Source organism: Saccopteryx bilineata, chromosome 1, assembly GCF_036850765.1.
Source record: "Saccopteryx bilineata isolate mSacBil1 chromosome 1, mSacBil1_pri_phased_curated, whole genome shotgun sequence".
NCBI lineage: Eukaryota > Metazoa > Chordata > Mammalia > Chiroptera > Emballonuridae > Saccopteryx > Saccopteryx bilineata.
The window spans coordinates 188,050,501-188,066,474 of record NC_089490.1 but is presented as its reverse complement, the minus strand read 5'-3'; the positions used below and the strand labels follow the sequence as shown (position 1 = coordinate 188,066,474).

General features: G+C 39.1%; 1 protein-coding gene across 1 annotated transcript in view; it reads left to right on the top strand.

Annotated features, from left to right (window-relative positions):
• Positions 1 to 465: 465 nt before the first annotated feature.
• HHIP (hedgehog interacting protein) overlaps positions 466 to 15,974 on the top strand; it is a 92,321-nt gene continuing 76,812 nt past the window's right edge. The window contains exons 1-4 of the mRNA XM_066232673.1: positions 466 to 1,250; positions 6,997 to 7,189; positions 13,130 to 13,286; positions 14,161 to 14,362. Coding sequence (XP_066088770.1) covers positions 972 to 1,250; positions 6,997 to 7,189; positions 13,130 to 13,286; positions 14,161 to 14,362 — 831 coding nt within the window. The 5' untranslated portion in view covers positions 466 to 971. The remainder of the gene's footprint in view (positions 1,251 to 6,996; positions 7,190 to 13,129; positions 13,287 to 14,160; positions 14,363 to 15,974) is intronic.

Genomic DNA, 15,974 nt, shown 5'->3' with positions numbered 1-15,974 from the left:
TCCCTTCTCACCTCCCGTGGCCAACTCCTACTCACTTTCTCTGGGAGCCGCAACTCGGCCGCCTTTAGCCCGGGGTCGTGCGGAGGGGCCGCGGGCAGGAGCAAGAGCCGGAGGAGACTCTCGGGGCCGCAACGTAGCCCCAGCGCGCCCGACCGGAGGAGCGGGGCCGTGGAAGCCCCCCTCGGGCGCCCCGGCCCGGCGGGCGCGCTGTGCTTGGCGCCCGGAGGCTGGCTCCAAGAGCTCGGCGGGGCCTCCCACCTCGCCGCCGCCGCCGCGGCCCGCGACCCCTCCCTGCGCATCCCGGAGGCCGCGGGGCCCGGGGGAAGCGCTCGCGCCGGGGCCGCCCCCTCCCCTCCCCCAGCCCGGGCGGGGGCGCGCGAGAAGCGGTGACGTCAAGGGGCGCGCGGTGGCAGCACCTCCCCGCGCGCTAGTTAAAAAGAAGAAGAAAAGAGGGAACGAAACATGAGAGGTTGTGTGAGAAGCTGCAGCCGCCGGCAGAGGAGACCTCGGCATCATCTAGAGCCCAGCGCTGGCCCTGCGTTCGCCCGCCCCGCCGCCGCCGCCGCCGTTTCTGTTCCTGCTACTGTCTCACCTAAACAACTCCCGTTACACGGACAAGTGAACCTCTGTGGCCGGCTTCTCCTCCTCTTCTTCCTCCTCCTCTTCCAAGTCCTTCTCCTCCCACTGCCCAGCTGCAGCAGAAAGCCCCTAGCCCCACTGACACTGGCACAGCTGTACAGGGTGTCATCCGCACAACTTTCTCTCGCTCCTCGGGCTCCCCCAAGCCATTGGACCCGTCGCTTCGGCTTTTATTTTTTGCAAAATTGCGTCGCCCCCACCACCTCCCTCTGCCTCGCGAGTGTCCCGCCGCCCCGCAGCCTCCTCCTGGAGCTGCGCCCTAGTGCCCCTGCTGGGCAGTGGCATTCCCCCCCAATCCGCCCGCGCCCAACCCCGGCCGCTCCGGGCAGGCGATGCTGAAGATGCTCTCATTTAAGCTCCTGCTGCTGGCCGTGGCTCTGGGCTTCTTCGAAGGAGATGCTAAGTTTGGGGAAAGAAGCGAGGGGAGCGGAGCGAGGAGGAGAAGGTGTCTGAATGGGAACCCCCCGAAGCGCCTGAAAAGGAGAGATAGGCGTATGATGTCCCAGCTGGAGCTGCTGTCTGGGGGAGAGATGCCGTGCGGTGGCTTCTATCCTCGGCTGTCCTGCTGCCTGCGGAGTGACAGCCCAGGGCTGGGGCGCCTGGATCACAAGGTAGGCACGCATCTGCCTCTGCACTGCGAGGTCGGAGTACCGGCTGGGTGGGGTTCCCTGCGGCTCCGGCAGTGCTGGTGGCCGTAAGAAGGGCAACACTTGTTTGAGGAGTTCTTTCTTGCTAACTTTTCTCAAGTGCTAGCGTGATTCCGTTTTGTGTTCCTCCGGGGTGCGCGGAGACCTCGCCCGCCCTCAAGAGTCCGCGGTTGGGATGCTGTGCAACACTTGTCTGTCTCAGAACAGTTTCTGTGGTACCTGCATTCGGGCTGCGTAAATATTTTAAAAGAATCGCGATTAACAGTGTGTTTTGGATCGAATCGGCATTGGCTGCGGTGAAACTGTAAATTAAGGTGGCTGTGGTTTCCGGTTTATTTTTCTAGAGTAAAAAGATTTGTGCAGCTTTCTCCACGTGCTCGGTTAGGGAGAGGGTTGAATCGTAAAGGATGTTGAAGCATGGTTGGTTTATGAGCCTCAGCCCCGTCAGAAGGGGGTTGTCTAACGTTACAATCGTTAAAACAGCGAAAAGGGAATTCCTGGTACTGCAGTTGAGAACCCAAAAAACTGGCGAAAGATTCTGCTGGAGCATTTTTATTTGCCACAGAAAACGGAGCCAATTCTCCGTCTCTGTTTGTAATGTTTTGTAAAGTTATCAATTCAGGCTTTCCAGGGGTATGTATCGTTGCCTAGGAAGACCTCTAGAGACTTGTTCCAGGAGTTCAGGGCATTTACATTTTCCTCGTGTTAGTAAGTTTAAACAGATATGAAATTGAGTAAAAAGTATTGGTTGAGTAAAAAGACAAGCTTATTTTTGAGCTTGCTACATCTTTCGTGCCATGGGATGCAGTAATGTAGTAATGTGTCTACTGTACTCCAAAGACAGACGGGGGGGGGGGGGGGTCGCGTCATTAACAATCGCTGCACATGAAATAAACAATCAGGTGTCTTTGCTCCCTCTCCTTTTCCTCATTTTAGGTTTAATTAAGAATTCCTCTGTTACAACACTGCAGTTGTCAAGGTCTGAGAGACTTGGAAAACTTGTGCTTCAGTCTTGCTGGCCCAGGAATAAAAAAATTAAAAAAAAACACCCTGGCTGAATCTAATTTTTATGCTCAGTTCACGGTAGATTTCACTCTATTCTCATGTAAACAGCTCCTACGAATCAACATATGTGTCTGGGTGGTATCTCTCACTTTGTTTTGTAACAAAAAGCCATATTGCATCATTTAATTTGCTCAAGTCATGCAAATAGGAAAAAATCAATAGGACAAAAAGGGGTCGACTTATCCTCCTCCCCACTAAACTGCTGCCCACACACAGAGTCCTGTTGCTTATGGCAAAAGAATAACAACAACACCATTGTGTTTGTTAGTTGGTTCACTAATGGGTGAAACTAGAGAACATCATTCTCTTTCAGTCCCAAGCTCTGTCCAAATGTTCATGCCTTTTGAGGGAGCATTTGTCCAACTCCCTCTGTTCCCAGATGAGTGAGAACTGCCTTGCTGCCGGTTTTCAGCTGCAACTCGCTCTTTATTCTTACCATATGCAGCAGGACTTTGAGAGGCAGGGAACAGATATTCCAGCATTTTCTTCAAAACAATGTCATTAAGCTCCTGTGCTGTAATTGAATTAAATTACAGAGTAGCTACATTCACATCATCCGCAGGGTTTTACCGGGATCCCAAAAGAGCCAGGACATGAAGAGTAAGGTTTAGAAATATCTCCTATTAAGTCTCCCTGTGTGCAATGTATACTGTGAGTACACCCATGATCTGCAGAACCCTGCCATACTGAACAGGAACATGAGGAATGAAAACTATTCTTCACCAAATGTAGTGGAGATTAGGGTGTGCGCGTTGGGGGGGGGGGGGAAGTACTGATGGGAGTTAAAATCCTTAAGTGAAGTTATGTTATTTTTTTTTAATCATTCTTTAGGAAGCAATCTACCACATTAACTATCCACATTACTTTCCGTGTTACATGCTTCCAATCTCCAACAAAACCCTACTCGTTTGAGAAATGTGTCTGAATTAAATTCCATACACTAGATTTTGCTGGTTTCATTACAAATGGTTTATAAACCAACAGTACTCAAATTGTTTAAATTAGAGATTTGATACAGCTATGCCTATGAATTCTTGACCTATGTTAGCTCTTAAGTTTTAATAGTTTTTAAAACATGTTATTTTATAATAAAATTCACTGTTTCTCCTATTCCTAAGCTTTCCTGATTTATAATATATATCACAGTCTTATTTCATAATGCATGTACAGGACAGATGATGGTTATTTGAAAAAACCCTTTTTTGTTTATGAAAAAAAAAAATCTCCCCCCCCCCAAGAGAGTTCTGCAACTTTTCAAGAAACTGCAGGAGTAGCCTTTTCCTCTGGGAAGAAACTTCATAGGCAAATGCATAGTGGAAAACTAGGTAGGAGTATTGAGCATGCTCAGCTGTTAAACACTAATACAATTGGTGATCTTTACATGTGGATTATCAGTTTCCAGACTAACATATTTTCTTTCATGTAATGTACTAGCATTGAGTTCAGTTCTTTACCCATGGTATTATGCTTTTAAGTTTCTGTACATTTTAATAGTTTTGTCTATTATAACAAGATGGCTAACTACAGTTATAAATAATTTTTGCCAAAATTTAGAAAATTATACAGTCTTAACAATATTTTTGCAGTGCCTAAATACAACATGCTAAAAAGATCTAATTCCTATTAGCCAAATTGAATTGGCAACCAACTGAAATACCCCCGTTTCTAAAACTTAACTTGTAGCCACAGAAGCATAGAAGATCTCTCTACCTTGGGTGGTTTCACAGCCAAAGCTGTCAAGGAATGGGTGAAAAGTAATTGTTTTCAAGTGTGCCCTTTTACAATCATTTGTTTGCTCTGGCTCTTTCAGGGACAAAGGCTATTGTTGAACACATCCAACTAAACAAATAACTCATCCTGGGGTCCCTTTAACAGCTGCCTTAGTACAATGATCTATTTACATATTAGCCTAAAATTGAAACTGAACTCTTTAATGACATAATCCAGCTCTATAGTCCAGAGACCCATGTGTTTCTACCCAACAGCTGAAGAACCTTGTAGGCATATGATTTTTAGAAATTACTTTTTATGTACTAAGTGATGTTAAGGTGACATCTTAATATACTGTTATGTATTTCCCCCTTTTGTCCACTCATCAGACCCATGTGGGGGCCTTTTTATCCTCTTTGTTCAGTTACTTGATAAATAAAGAGAAATACAGAAGGTCTCTGTCACCCATTTTACTATTTGTTGATAAGCTATAGTTGTAGGCCACACTTCACTGTGTATTCCAGGATTTATCTTACCTTTCTTCTATGGATTATGCTTTCATGTGGCTAAAGATTAAAGGATGACATGCCAGATGTTATAAATTAGTCAGCAACAGCCACAATCATTATGAGGAATGCTGTAATGATGTTTCGAAGTTTTACATGATTTCCAAAGTATATTTAGTTTAAACCACTATAATTTGATGGTTTCATATATGACTTTTAAAAATCGAAACAGGAAATTAGCTTAAATTTCTTTTTAAGATTGATGACATTGCCAGACATAAAGTTAAGGGCCTATATAGACAGACACGTAAGCCGACAAAGAAAAAAAAATACCCTACACACACACACACACACACACACACACACACACACACACACACGGCAGTATACAGCTGTGTAAAACAGTGTTGCAGCTCCGTCTGAGTCAGTTTAATTGACTTCAGTAAGACTATTGGTTCATTGAAACCAAAGCCAGAATGATGGCTCTATCTATCTTCAAATGGGTATTTACACTGCAGACCTCACACAGAGCAAAATGTTACCATCCTGCTGGGCCAGAACAGCATGAAACTTTACAAAGAATAATATTCTACTTGATTTCAGATAATTTATTGAATCCTATTTCTGAAACTTTTGATGGGAGATCTTGTGGCCAGGACACATTCCAAAAATTGTAAGACAAAATTCTTTAGGCACTACACTCAAGCTCTTCCTGGATAGCAGCTGGGAGAGTACATGGGGATCATTTTGTTTCAACTATAAAAAAAATGGAAGCATGCATAGTCTCCATAAAACCAAAGGTAATTCCAAGGCAGTTTTTAGCCAGCCAAAGAGGTGGTTTTAGCATCCTGCAGTTGTTTTGTTGTTAGAGGACTGCCATCTGATAAACAGAACAAAATGGAGCAGCATTAATATTGAATAGATCTGGTGATGTCCGCCAGAGTATAGACAATAAGAGACATTTAAAACATTCTTGGAATGCAAATTCTGAGTGTCTGGTATGTTTAGAAAACCTGAACCATTTAAGCAATTGTCATTTAAATAAATTGATAAAAATTATAATGTAACAATAATTGTGATTAAAAATGGCTTCTGAGTATTGTAGATAGTTATAATATATTCCATATTTTATTTTCTGAAACTGGGAAACTTCTATAGAATTTTTAATGACTGTATGCTAAAATTTCAGCATGCTTGTATTCAACTATTTTCTTGTATTTGCTTTGCTCTTTCAGATCTAAACTTTGTGATTATATAGACTAGCTTTATCCTAAAAAACTGAAGCTATATGATGTACTCAAATTAGGACCTCAACTTGTGAATGAAATATTTGCTTTATGCAATTATCTAGAGATTAAAATATTAAGTTCACCGCTCGAAAGAAATGATTTAGTAAAAACATAGTTATGTAAATTTGGAAAAAGTACAAAATTCAATCCTATTATGGTATATTTTAATATGAAAAATCAGTTATTGATTTAGACAGTATACTACATTTCACATCTCAGCTATTGTGCTGATATATTGTTCCTCTATATTTATTAGATGGACTCCTGAAGTCAGTTTTTAAAAGTCAGTACCAGTCACTGGAACCTAACTAACCTCAGTGAATTAATGACTCCCAAACTGGTCTTATTGAAATAAAAGATATAGTACTATACAAATAAAGATAAAAGTATGCCTTTTCCCAATAAACCTTACTAAATACTATACAAAAGCACTATTACTAGACTCTTGTGTTTATCCATGCATATAACATACCTGAGGATCTAGTTAGAAAGTTTTTCCTGGCTAAGATCTAATGAATAATAAATATTAGTCTTAAACCTGTTTGATTCAGCTTCAGGTATTATTTTTATAGAGATTTTTTCCCCCTTTAGAAAACGTTCCTCATGCAATCTGTAGATTGAAAATTAATTGAAAAAATAAAAAAATGTAATTCAAGTTAACATCTTTGAGAATATCATATTGCGAATTTCAGGAGAAATAGATTTTTACTTGAGACACAAATAAACCATGTTTTTATTTAAAAAATTATGCTTTATATGCAGTTGGATAAAGGTATTTGGAATTTTAAAGTTAAATATCAGTCAGTGTACACTTTGAAAGCAGAGTAAAGTGGTGAAGGGTTAAAGGGTCTAAATATAATTGTCATTTCATTTTTTACAACTGAAATACAGATGGACCACTGGATTTGCGAGAGTAAGAAGACTTTTGTCCATCCTTACCCTTGGCTCTCCCCTCCTGTACAAGAGAGTACTTGTATCCTTATAAAGGCATTCTCTGTTGTCACATGGTAATTCTTTTCTGACAAATGCATTGGCTAAACAATACTTTTCTACTTATATGATTACAAAAAAAAAAAAAAAAGAGTAACAGAACCTAATGTCAAGTAACTAAAATGTTTATTTCTGATTTATGGCTTTCAGATATTTTCTGTGACCAACAACACAGAGTGTGGGAAGTTACTGGAGGAAATCAAATGTGCACTTTGCTCTCCATATTCTCAGAGCCTGTTCCACTCACCTGAGAGGGAAGCCTTGGCAAGAGACCTAATGCTCCCTCTGCTCTGCAAAGACTATTGCAAAGAATTCTTCTATACTTGCCGGGGCCACATTCCAGGTAAAGATGCATACACTAACTAAACTACTGCAGAATAGCCTTCCAAGATACCTTCTCTGAAACACTCACATGCACGCATGTAAAACTTCTCTCATCTTTCAAAATACCGATTCTTTCCTCTGAAGTAACCTTTTCAAGTTTGTCATCTTATATTGCTGCTAAAATGGAGTACTGTCATTTCAGTCCACAGCAGTATGTTAGTTTTGTTGAAATGTTCCCCATGTTTTTCTGTTAAACACTAATACAGCTGGTGGTCTTGACACATGGATTATCGGTGCAAATTTCTTGTTGGTGTCTTCTTTACCCATCCGTGTTGGTATGAAGACAGCCTCCTCTACACAGCTGACACATAAATGCAGACTGTCTACTGAATTTTAAAGTATATCCTTAAATAAAATACAGTTCAAAAATAAGTAAATAAATAAGTAAGTAAATAAATAAAGCAATGCCTTACAAAGCTCATTCACGTATAATGACTAATTCGCTCTTCTAGAAAGGTAGGGAGGAAAGGTGGAGTCATCTCCAGTCGACAGATGACAACTGAGCCTCAGGAGACTTTAAATGCCTTAACCAAAGTTGTACAGTAAGAAAGTAACAGGGTACATATGGAAGTTCTTAATGCTTACAGTACTCCAAATATACCTGGTCACTATCATGTTTTGGACCCTAATAAACGTATAGATTCTTGGGCGTTGATTAATTTTACCATCGAAAGTTTGTAAACTTTGGTTGTTGGTTTAGTTGGAAGAATCAACATAGAGGTAGAAAAGAATTTAACGAGACAGATTTTGTTTAGTTAGGCAGAGTCACATACAAACAAATCTACTGAAGCTAACAGTTTATAAAACTAAATGGCATTGAAGGAAAAGAGAACCCTTAAGAACTCTGAGGTATACTTGGAGAAGTCTTTTCTAACTGCTCTGCACATTTCATTTTTTCTCTGACCCAGAAAAGTGTAGATTATTTTTTTTTTGTATCTTTTCATAGAGTGCTCTTAATAACTTAAGAAAACATTTGGACTAGGGTTGCTTGCTTCCTTTCGTGTACGTAACATGCACCTAAACCCATTCAATGTGAAAATATTATTACTGTCTTTATAAACTACAGCCATGTTGCTGGGCTCTTCTTAAGCCAGCTGTTTCTTCCTCTTTATCACATTCCCCAAAGTAAAGTAGAATAGGTCACGGTTGCCTAGGTGGCCTGTCCAGAAGTGATAACAGATTAGGACCCATAAAGGTTTGCTGCAAATTTCAAGTCTTGAAGTTTGGCCTTTACCACCGTTAAGTTGAAAGTGATATCAACACTTAGCATTTTCATCTGCCTCTATCTACTTGAGATAAAGACAACCACACTAGGTTCAGCATCTCATCTGTGGGGGTATTCCTGTATCTGAAGTTATTTTAGCTTCCAAAACAAACAACAGAAAGCGATATCCACTGTGAGAAAGAGCCCAGCAAACAGCTCAGGAGCCAGAACAGCAAGCACCTCACTCCCCAGATCAACATATGTGGTGACGAATGACAAATTTATTTTTCTACAAAGTTTGTATATATGTAAAACTGCTGAAGTGCATCAAGATGTCAAGTGCTTTTGGTGGCCACCCAGGCTGCCTTGAAAGATAACCAGATGAAAGCGCCCCTCCAGAGGTGGATGGAGCAACCAGGGTGCTTTCCAGGGACAGGCTAGCGGGCTTTGATAGCTAGCAGAAGGGACTTCCTCTGGGTCCGTCAGATGCTAATAATGTCTCTAATTACCTGTCCCCAAAGTAAGCTGCAATAACACACTCTGTGTTATTTACGTTGGGTCAATTTGTTAGCCAGATTGATCCTTGGCACGTAGGTTACCGTGTCCTCAAGTGTGACGAATAAGATGGTCTTCCTGTCCTCAGCCCTTCCTTGCTCCAACCCAGAAATCTCTTTAGAATTCTAGAATACTGATTTCTCAGAAACTGCTCGAAAAGCAAGCTTGTAATATTTTTACCTTCTTAAGTCTATTTAATGACATGGTTTACTTTTCTCTGAAGTTCAAAATGGTAAAAACAAACAAACAAACAACAGTTACTTTGTGATTCTTTTTTATATATATATATAAGAAACTAATCAATCTATTTTGATGGTCTTCATTGATACCTTCATCTTTCTGCAAATCAAAACGGTAAGAAGGAGGTACCCGAAGGAAGGTGTTTTGTTAAGGCAAGTGCTGAAAGGGGTTGAAAGTAATGCCAGAGACATCTTCATGTCTTCTTCCTTTGCCCAGTGTGTAAAGAAATAAATACATACATGATCTACTCCTTTGCTTCACCCTCACGGCTTTAAGAACACACTGGTCACTCAGGCGGGAACACACGTGCCCCTGAAAGATAGTTACTTTCTAGAAACTTCAATTCAGAAATATTAATGGTCTGCTTACTATCCCAAGCATGAGAAAAGAAGGTAAGGTAAAAATCACTATAGTGAGGATACACCCGTATTTTATTAATTAGAATCTTCTCCAGTTGTGAATTTACTTTGGGAGGTGAGTTCTTAAAACTTCTAAACATACCAAAATAACATTAAAATAAACAAACAAAAAACCAGCAGAAGCTCCTTTCTGAACACCACAGGTCTCCTGCCAGGATGATGGTGCCTGCCATGGGTGCTTTGCTGCTAAGTGAGCACACTCTGGAAGGTGGTCATTTCCACACTCTGAAAGCCTTGCTTCTTCCATTATACTCGTTATCCAAATGATTTTTATCACTCTTTGAGCATCATCAGTAGGTTACTGCAGCGTGAAATGTCTGTGCACAATTAGTTCAATTGGTTTAATCCTGTTGTTAATGAGGCCAAGGTCAAGGATTTGATTCCACTGAGTTTCTCTGGTCCACAGCCACTTTTGACCCCCCAGTCAGATACTTTACATATGTGTTTTATTAGTCTGATTATCTCACACAGCAAACCAGAGGGAAGGGGCGGATACATCAGATCTACTAGAAAAATACTGGCGTGCAGACCTTACTGCCTGTGGTGTTTTATTTCCCGTTTTGTCCTTATCATGATGAACACCACATGTAATGTGGAAAAATAACTCTCCTCTCACATACATGCTGAGAGAAAAGCTAGAGCTTAGAATTCTCCACCAAGAATATTTATTTACGTGTCAGTGTTTTATAGGGTGCCTCGTGGTATAGTAGGGCTGGGTTCAGGATCGGGAGAATTGTTTCAACTCCAAGATAGTTGATAAGTTATTGGGAGTTTAAACAAAAAATACAGCTGCTGGAAGAACCAGTGAACTCCCTTCATGATCCGAGGTGAGCGAAACACTCACTATGATAACATGCTGTTTGGTCTCATCTTCCAACAGAAGGGTGCCACTTGGTCAAGTACATCTTCGCCAGCAATCAGTGGTAGCTCTGTGTTCTGAACAAGGTCCCTTCAGCTCTTCCCAGCAAAATATATCTTAGTCATTGTTGTCCACAAAATTGAATCATTTAGGTAAAGTATTAATTAGAGTGTTACATGTTTCAATTCAACCATCATGACTGTAAGAAAACAATGCCCATATTTTTATGTAAAAGTCCTCTGATTTTGCTCTCTCCTTCACACTTAGATGATTCTGTGTGTCCACATTCTGTAAAAAGCTTGGAGTCATTCATTGTTAACCTTCTGGGGCTTTTTTCCTTTTTTTTTTTTTCTTTTTTATTGAATTTATTGGGCTGACAGTTCTAGAATACATCATCTGTATATTGCATTGTGTGTTCACCACCCCAAGAGAAGTCTCCTTCCATCACCATTTTCCCCCTATACGCTCTTCTACCTGTTTTGTTTTTAATTTGCTGAAAAAATTGTGGTACCTCTGGAGCTACAGAGTTTATGGATTGGCACCATTAATTTTCTGATGTCCCATTCTCATTTCACCAGTTGGTCTAGCCCAAAACTGTTCAGAAAGTTTGATTTAGCAGCTCAGTTTTTCTTGTTTTCTTTTTACGCAAACAGAGTTGTGGAACACTGCTAGACAGCCTTCCTCTGTGTGCTTAGCCATCGAAGGTTAGAGGGTGAAAGTTCTCTTTGCAAACAGTGAATTGCTGTAGATGAGTAATGTTGCTGCAGCCTTCATCCTCTCAATTTCTAATCCGGATTCTTTTTCAAAGAAAGATAAGCTCCTTCCAGCCGCCTTCACCCTCCCATGGAGCACCCTTCCCAGCTGTCTTGTCCTCTTTTCCTGTCCGCACCTCCCACCCTGCCCCCAGCCCCCCCCCCACACACACATACACCCACACACACTCCCAAGGACATCTGCTCTTCCTTGCCTGGTTCCCAAGGCTAAGATGTTTCTCGATAGCCTAATCAGATCTGGCCTTGAAGAGTCTGTCTCAGATATTTAGGGGTGATACATTTTACTGAAAAGTTAGGACAAAAATTTACATCTAGTTTTAACCATTTGGGACCCTCAGTTGCCAAGATTGGCTTTAGGATTGGGGGACCTAGGTCAAACTCACAGAAAATAAACATTTAGTGTCTCACATGTTCCACTGATAAGCTTCATTTAATTTTCCCCAAATTCTTGTTCTTAGAAATCCATGCAAACTAGAATGAGTTACACAACTTCTGAACTTCCATTAAGGTACCGAGTTGCCTTTATGGCAATATTGATGGGGAGTACGATAATCTAATTTGTTAGGTAAAAATCAAGGTGTTAAACATAATTAAAGTTATGAGACCAAAAGCAGGAATTTAGGACTTCATATAAAGTCAACTCTAGTAGCAACAACTATTTTGATAGCAAAAATCATCAGAATATGGAAGTGAATCATTAATTAATATGACCTCTCCCCCAAAAAACCAACACTTGATTAATTCTAATTGAAAAAGTAAAAAGTAATGTTAAAATTCTGTTTTATTATAAAGTGCTCTTCTACCCTCCACCCCCTCCCTTCCCCTGGTGGGAGAGGAGGGGCACAAAGAAAACCAGATCGAAGATGATGGAAAACTATATGACTTTGGGTGAGGGGTATGCAACATAATCAAATGTCAAAATAACCTGGAGATGTTTTCTCTGAACCTATGTACCCTGCTTGATTAATGTCACCCCATTAAAATTAAAAAAATAAACAAGTAAAATAAAATAAATAAATAAAGTGATTTTCTTATTCAAGTATAGCTGTTTTATTTCATAAAAATTGTTAATATGTAAAAAAAATGTTATCTATCTTTTAGATTCCTCTTTTGCATTTTTGTTTTGGCCCATTATAATTTTTTTTTCAGTGAAAGGTGTTATGTCAGCTATTCTGCTTTAAAAGATCAAAAGGATATTTTAAATATAATGTTTTTTTATTACAATATAATCATTATCTCCTAGAAGTGAGATGTGGGAAAGAGGTACCTACATATTTAAAATGGTGGCTCTGTTGTTAGCAGCAACTCACTGCTTCATCATCGCACAGTGAATAGTCACTTATAGCATATAATGACCTTGTGCTAGTCAACAGATTTCTTATTTAATCATATGTGAGTGACAATACAGTGAGAATTGTAAAATGGCCCAAACTGGCACATGATAGTCTATCTCTTTCTTGATTCTAATTTGTTCTTCTTAGGAAGTTATTAGTACTGTAGCATAGAAAATGCTAAGTAGCGATCAGATAAGCTTACAAGCGCAACACGTGGTAACCAGGGAAGCTTGAAAATAAGTCAGTGCAATAACAAGATTAATGCTGGGTTGGTATTTCATATGAGCCTTTTAAAATATTTCACTTTTACCGAACGTCTTTAGTTTTGGTTAAAAAAAAAAAAAGGAAATCCCAAGCAAAACATAAATAAATAAATTTTTTCTTTCCTTTTTCCGTCTATATACTTTCCTAGAATATTTAGTTTCTAAAATCCTTTTCCTGTATTTCACCTTTTACATAGGATGTTTCTACATGACATTGAATATTTCTAATGAGGTTTTTTACATTTTTAAAAGGTTTCCTTCAAACTACTGCGGAGGAGTTTTGCTTTTACTATGCGAGAAAAGATGGTGGCTTGTGCTTCCCAGATTTTCCAAGGAAACAAATTAGAGGACCAGCATCTAACTATTTGGACCAGATGGAAGACTATGACAAAGTGGAGGAGATCAGCAGGTTCATAAAGATAATGCTCTTTAACCTTTTTTATTTGGAAAAAAACCCTGACAAATCTTGTAGTTTGGAAAGTGAATCACCTGCCTTTGCTTGTGTCCAGCACTTATATCCACTTATATCCTCCAGATGCTTTTTCTTTTCTCTTTAGTATAGTAGTTTGTTTCTGTCAAATCATATAGTTTAATTGCTCTTAATGCTTAAACTACTCATTTTCTGTTATGAGCTTGGCTTCTCTATGATTCATATGCATTTTATGAGGATAGTTTTAACTTGAGATTTATGGTTGTTGTTATGTTATGGCACTAAGGAAATACTCAGGACAATTATTATTAGCAATCAGTTTTATAAATAGATCTTAGGACTTTCTCTTTGAGCGCCTTTCTGTGAGGTTTAATTATTGTGAGCAAAGTTAATTTTAATTATAGTCACTGAAAGATGAGATAATGAGCTTATGTAGTTTTAAAATACATAATTTTTGGTAATTTTTGAAATTGGGTGATAAGTAAATGGCAGTTCTTTTTTTCATTTAATTTTTTTTTTCAATTACACTTTTCACTCAGTGTTATTTTATATTGGTTTCAGGTGTATAGCATAGTGGTTAGACAATTACGTACTTGACAAAGTGGTCTCCTTGATATTTCCAGTACATCTTGATTCTCTCTTTTAATTTCTGATAGGAGGCTGTTTTCTTTTTTCTTTCCAATTAAAAACAATTTCAAAGAATCATACTATGCCCTTGGGTTGTTAGCACAGCCCTTCAGGACTGTCAAAACCACTGGCTCCTAGAGGAAACGTATTCTGAAAAGGATGCTAAGTGCATCCCTTACCACCTTCATCTTAAGGAAAGCTGACTGATTTTCTTTCATTTATCTAGAAAACACAAGCACAACTGCTTCTGCCTTCAGGAGGTTGTGAGTGGGCTGCACCAGCCCGTCAGCGCCCTCCATAGTGGGGACGGCTCACACCGGCTCTTCATTCTGGAAAAAGAAGGTTATGTGAAGATCCTCACCCCGGAAGGAGAAATTTTCAAGGAGCCTTATTTGGACATTCACAAACTTGTTCAGAGTGGAATAAAGGTTGGCTTTTTAAATTTTATTTATCTTTGCTCTGGCATGTTAATTTTATTTTAAAGTTATCCTCACTGAAGGTACTACTTTATAATAAAAGAATGTTTAAGGAGAAAATAAGGAGACACATAAGGGAACAATAATGCTGGCAACTGAATCGGGACAATGACATTAAATTTTTAATGTTACTTGGTGACTATTAAGCAGTGCAGCCAGATTGGTATTTTGACATGCTTTCCTTATGTAATTTACACATTTAAAATAATTCTTGGTCTTATAAAGTATTTGTTGAAATGTTGTTTAATAGACATAATACTGCAATTGTAGAGTTGTATATCTGTATTTCCTAGTAGAAACAAAGAGGTCTTTTGGTTATCTTGGCAATTGCAAATCATTCTTTATCACATCTGTGTTTGAGTCTGTGTCATAAAGATGCTATTTATACTGTGACTTCCTTGTACAATGTTTTTACAGGTAAGTCAAATATTTTTATCTATAATAAGCCATTGTTGTAATATATTAGCACATCTTTTGCCTTCTTTTCCTTCTGCAGTCTGAGTGCTCCTGTTACGTAATCTAATAGGTATGTAAATAAAATTATCAAGTTTGTTTCACAAGAGTTAACACAGTATAATATTAGCAGCACTAAGCTGTAAAGCAAATTGAGGCATTCTAAAATTAAGACACATAGAACAACTCATGACTATTTTAAAAAGTAACTGTATATGATTTGGGAAAAATTGGTTATCTTTTTTCATGTCTTAACTGGAAAATAACATTAAAGGAGGATTTATACTCTTCTACTCATAGAGAAATAAACTCCTCTGCTTTGTTGAGCTCTACTCAAAGGTAAGAACATCAAAACCATAAAAAACAAGCTGGAAAAAATATAAATATATTCCTGATATCTATGTGTTTGCCTACCATCTAAAATAATTAGAAAGATTCAATTAGAATATAGGGAATGCCATATTGTTGGGACCACCCAACTTCAAGCTCATGTTGTGACAGCATCACCAAGACAGACTACCTGAGAGAAGCGCCTCATGGCATTTGTGGTCCTTTAAGGAAAAGGACTTTCGCACCAAGACACAGATCATTTGGGAAGTCTGTTTAACTCAGTCATTTCAACGTTCTCCCAATAAAAATTCGCTGCAAATTATCAAGTCTCTTAAAATGAAGCTTTAGTGTTTGGCATGTGAGAGTTCAATAGATCCATTGTAAAGTGTGTTCTGATAACTTACTGCCAGTATACCTAGTGAGCAAAGAATAAAATGCAGCAACAAGTGCATCACTCACTAGCAGTGTATTTTTTTTTACTATGAAAGCTAAACAGGCTCTCTATGAAAGAAAACATTGGGGAAAGTATTTAAATATTATCACCTGTAATCCCATCAATTAAAGAATATCACTGCTAACAACTTGATATACTTTCTTCCAATTTCTATATTAAAATTAAAGAAATTTTTCCTGAGTATAAAGGTAATACAGAAATGTAGAAACACAGAAAAGAACACGCTTTATTGTAGTTTTATCCTAAAAAAAGCTTTAAAATAAAATTGAAGGCCCTGGCCGGTTGGCTCAGCGGTAGAGCGTCGGCCTAGCGTGCGGAGGACCCGGG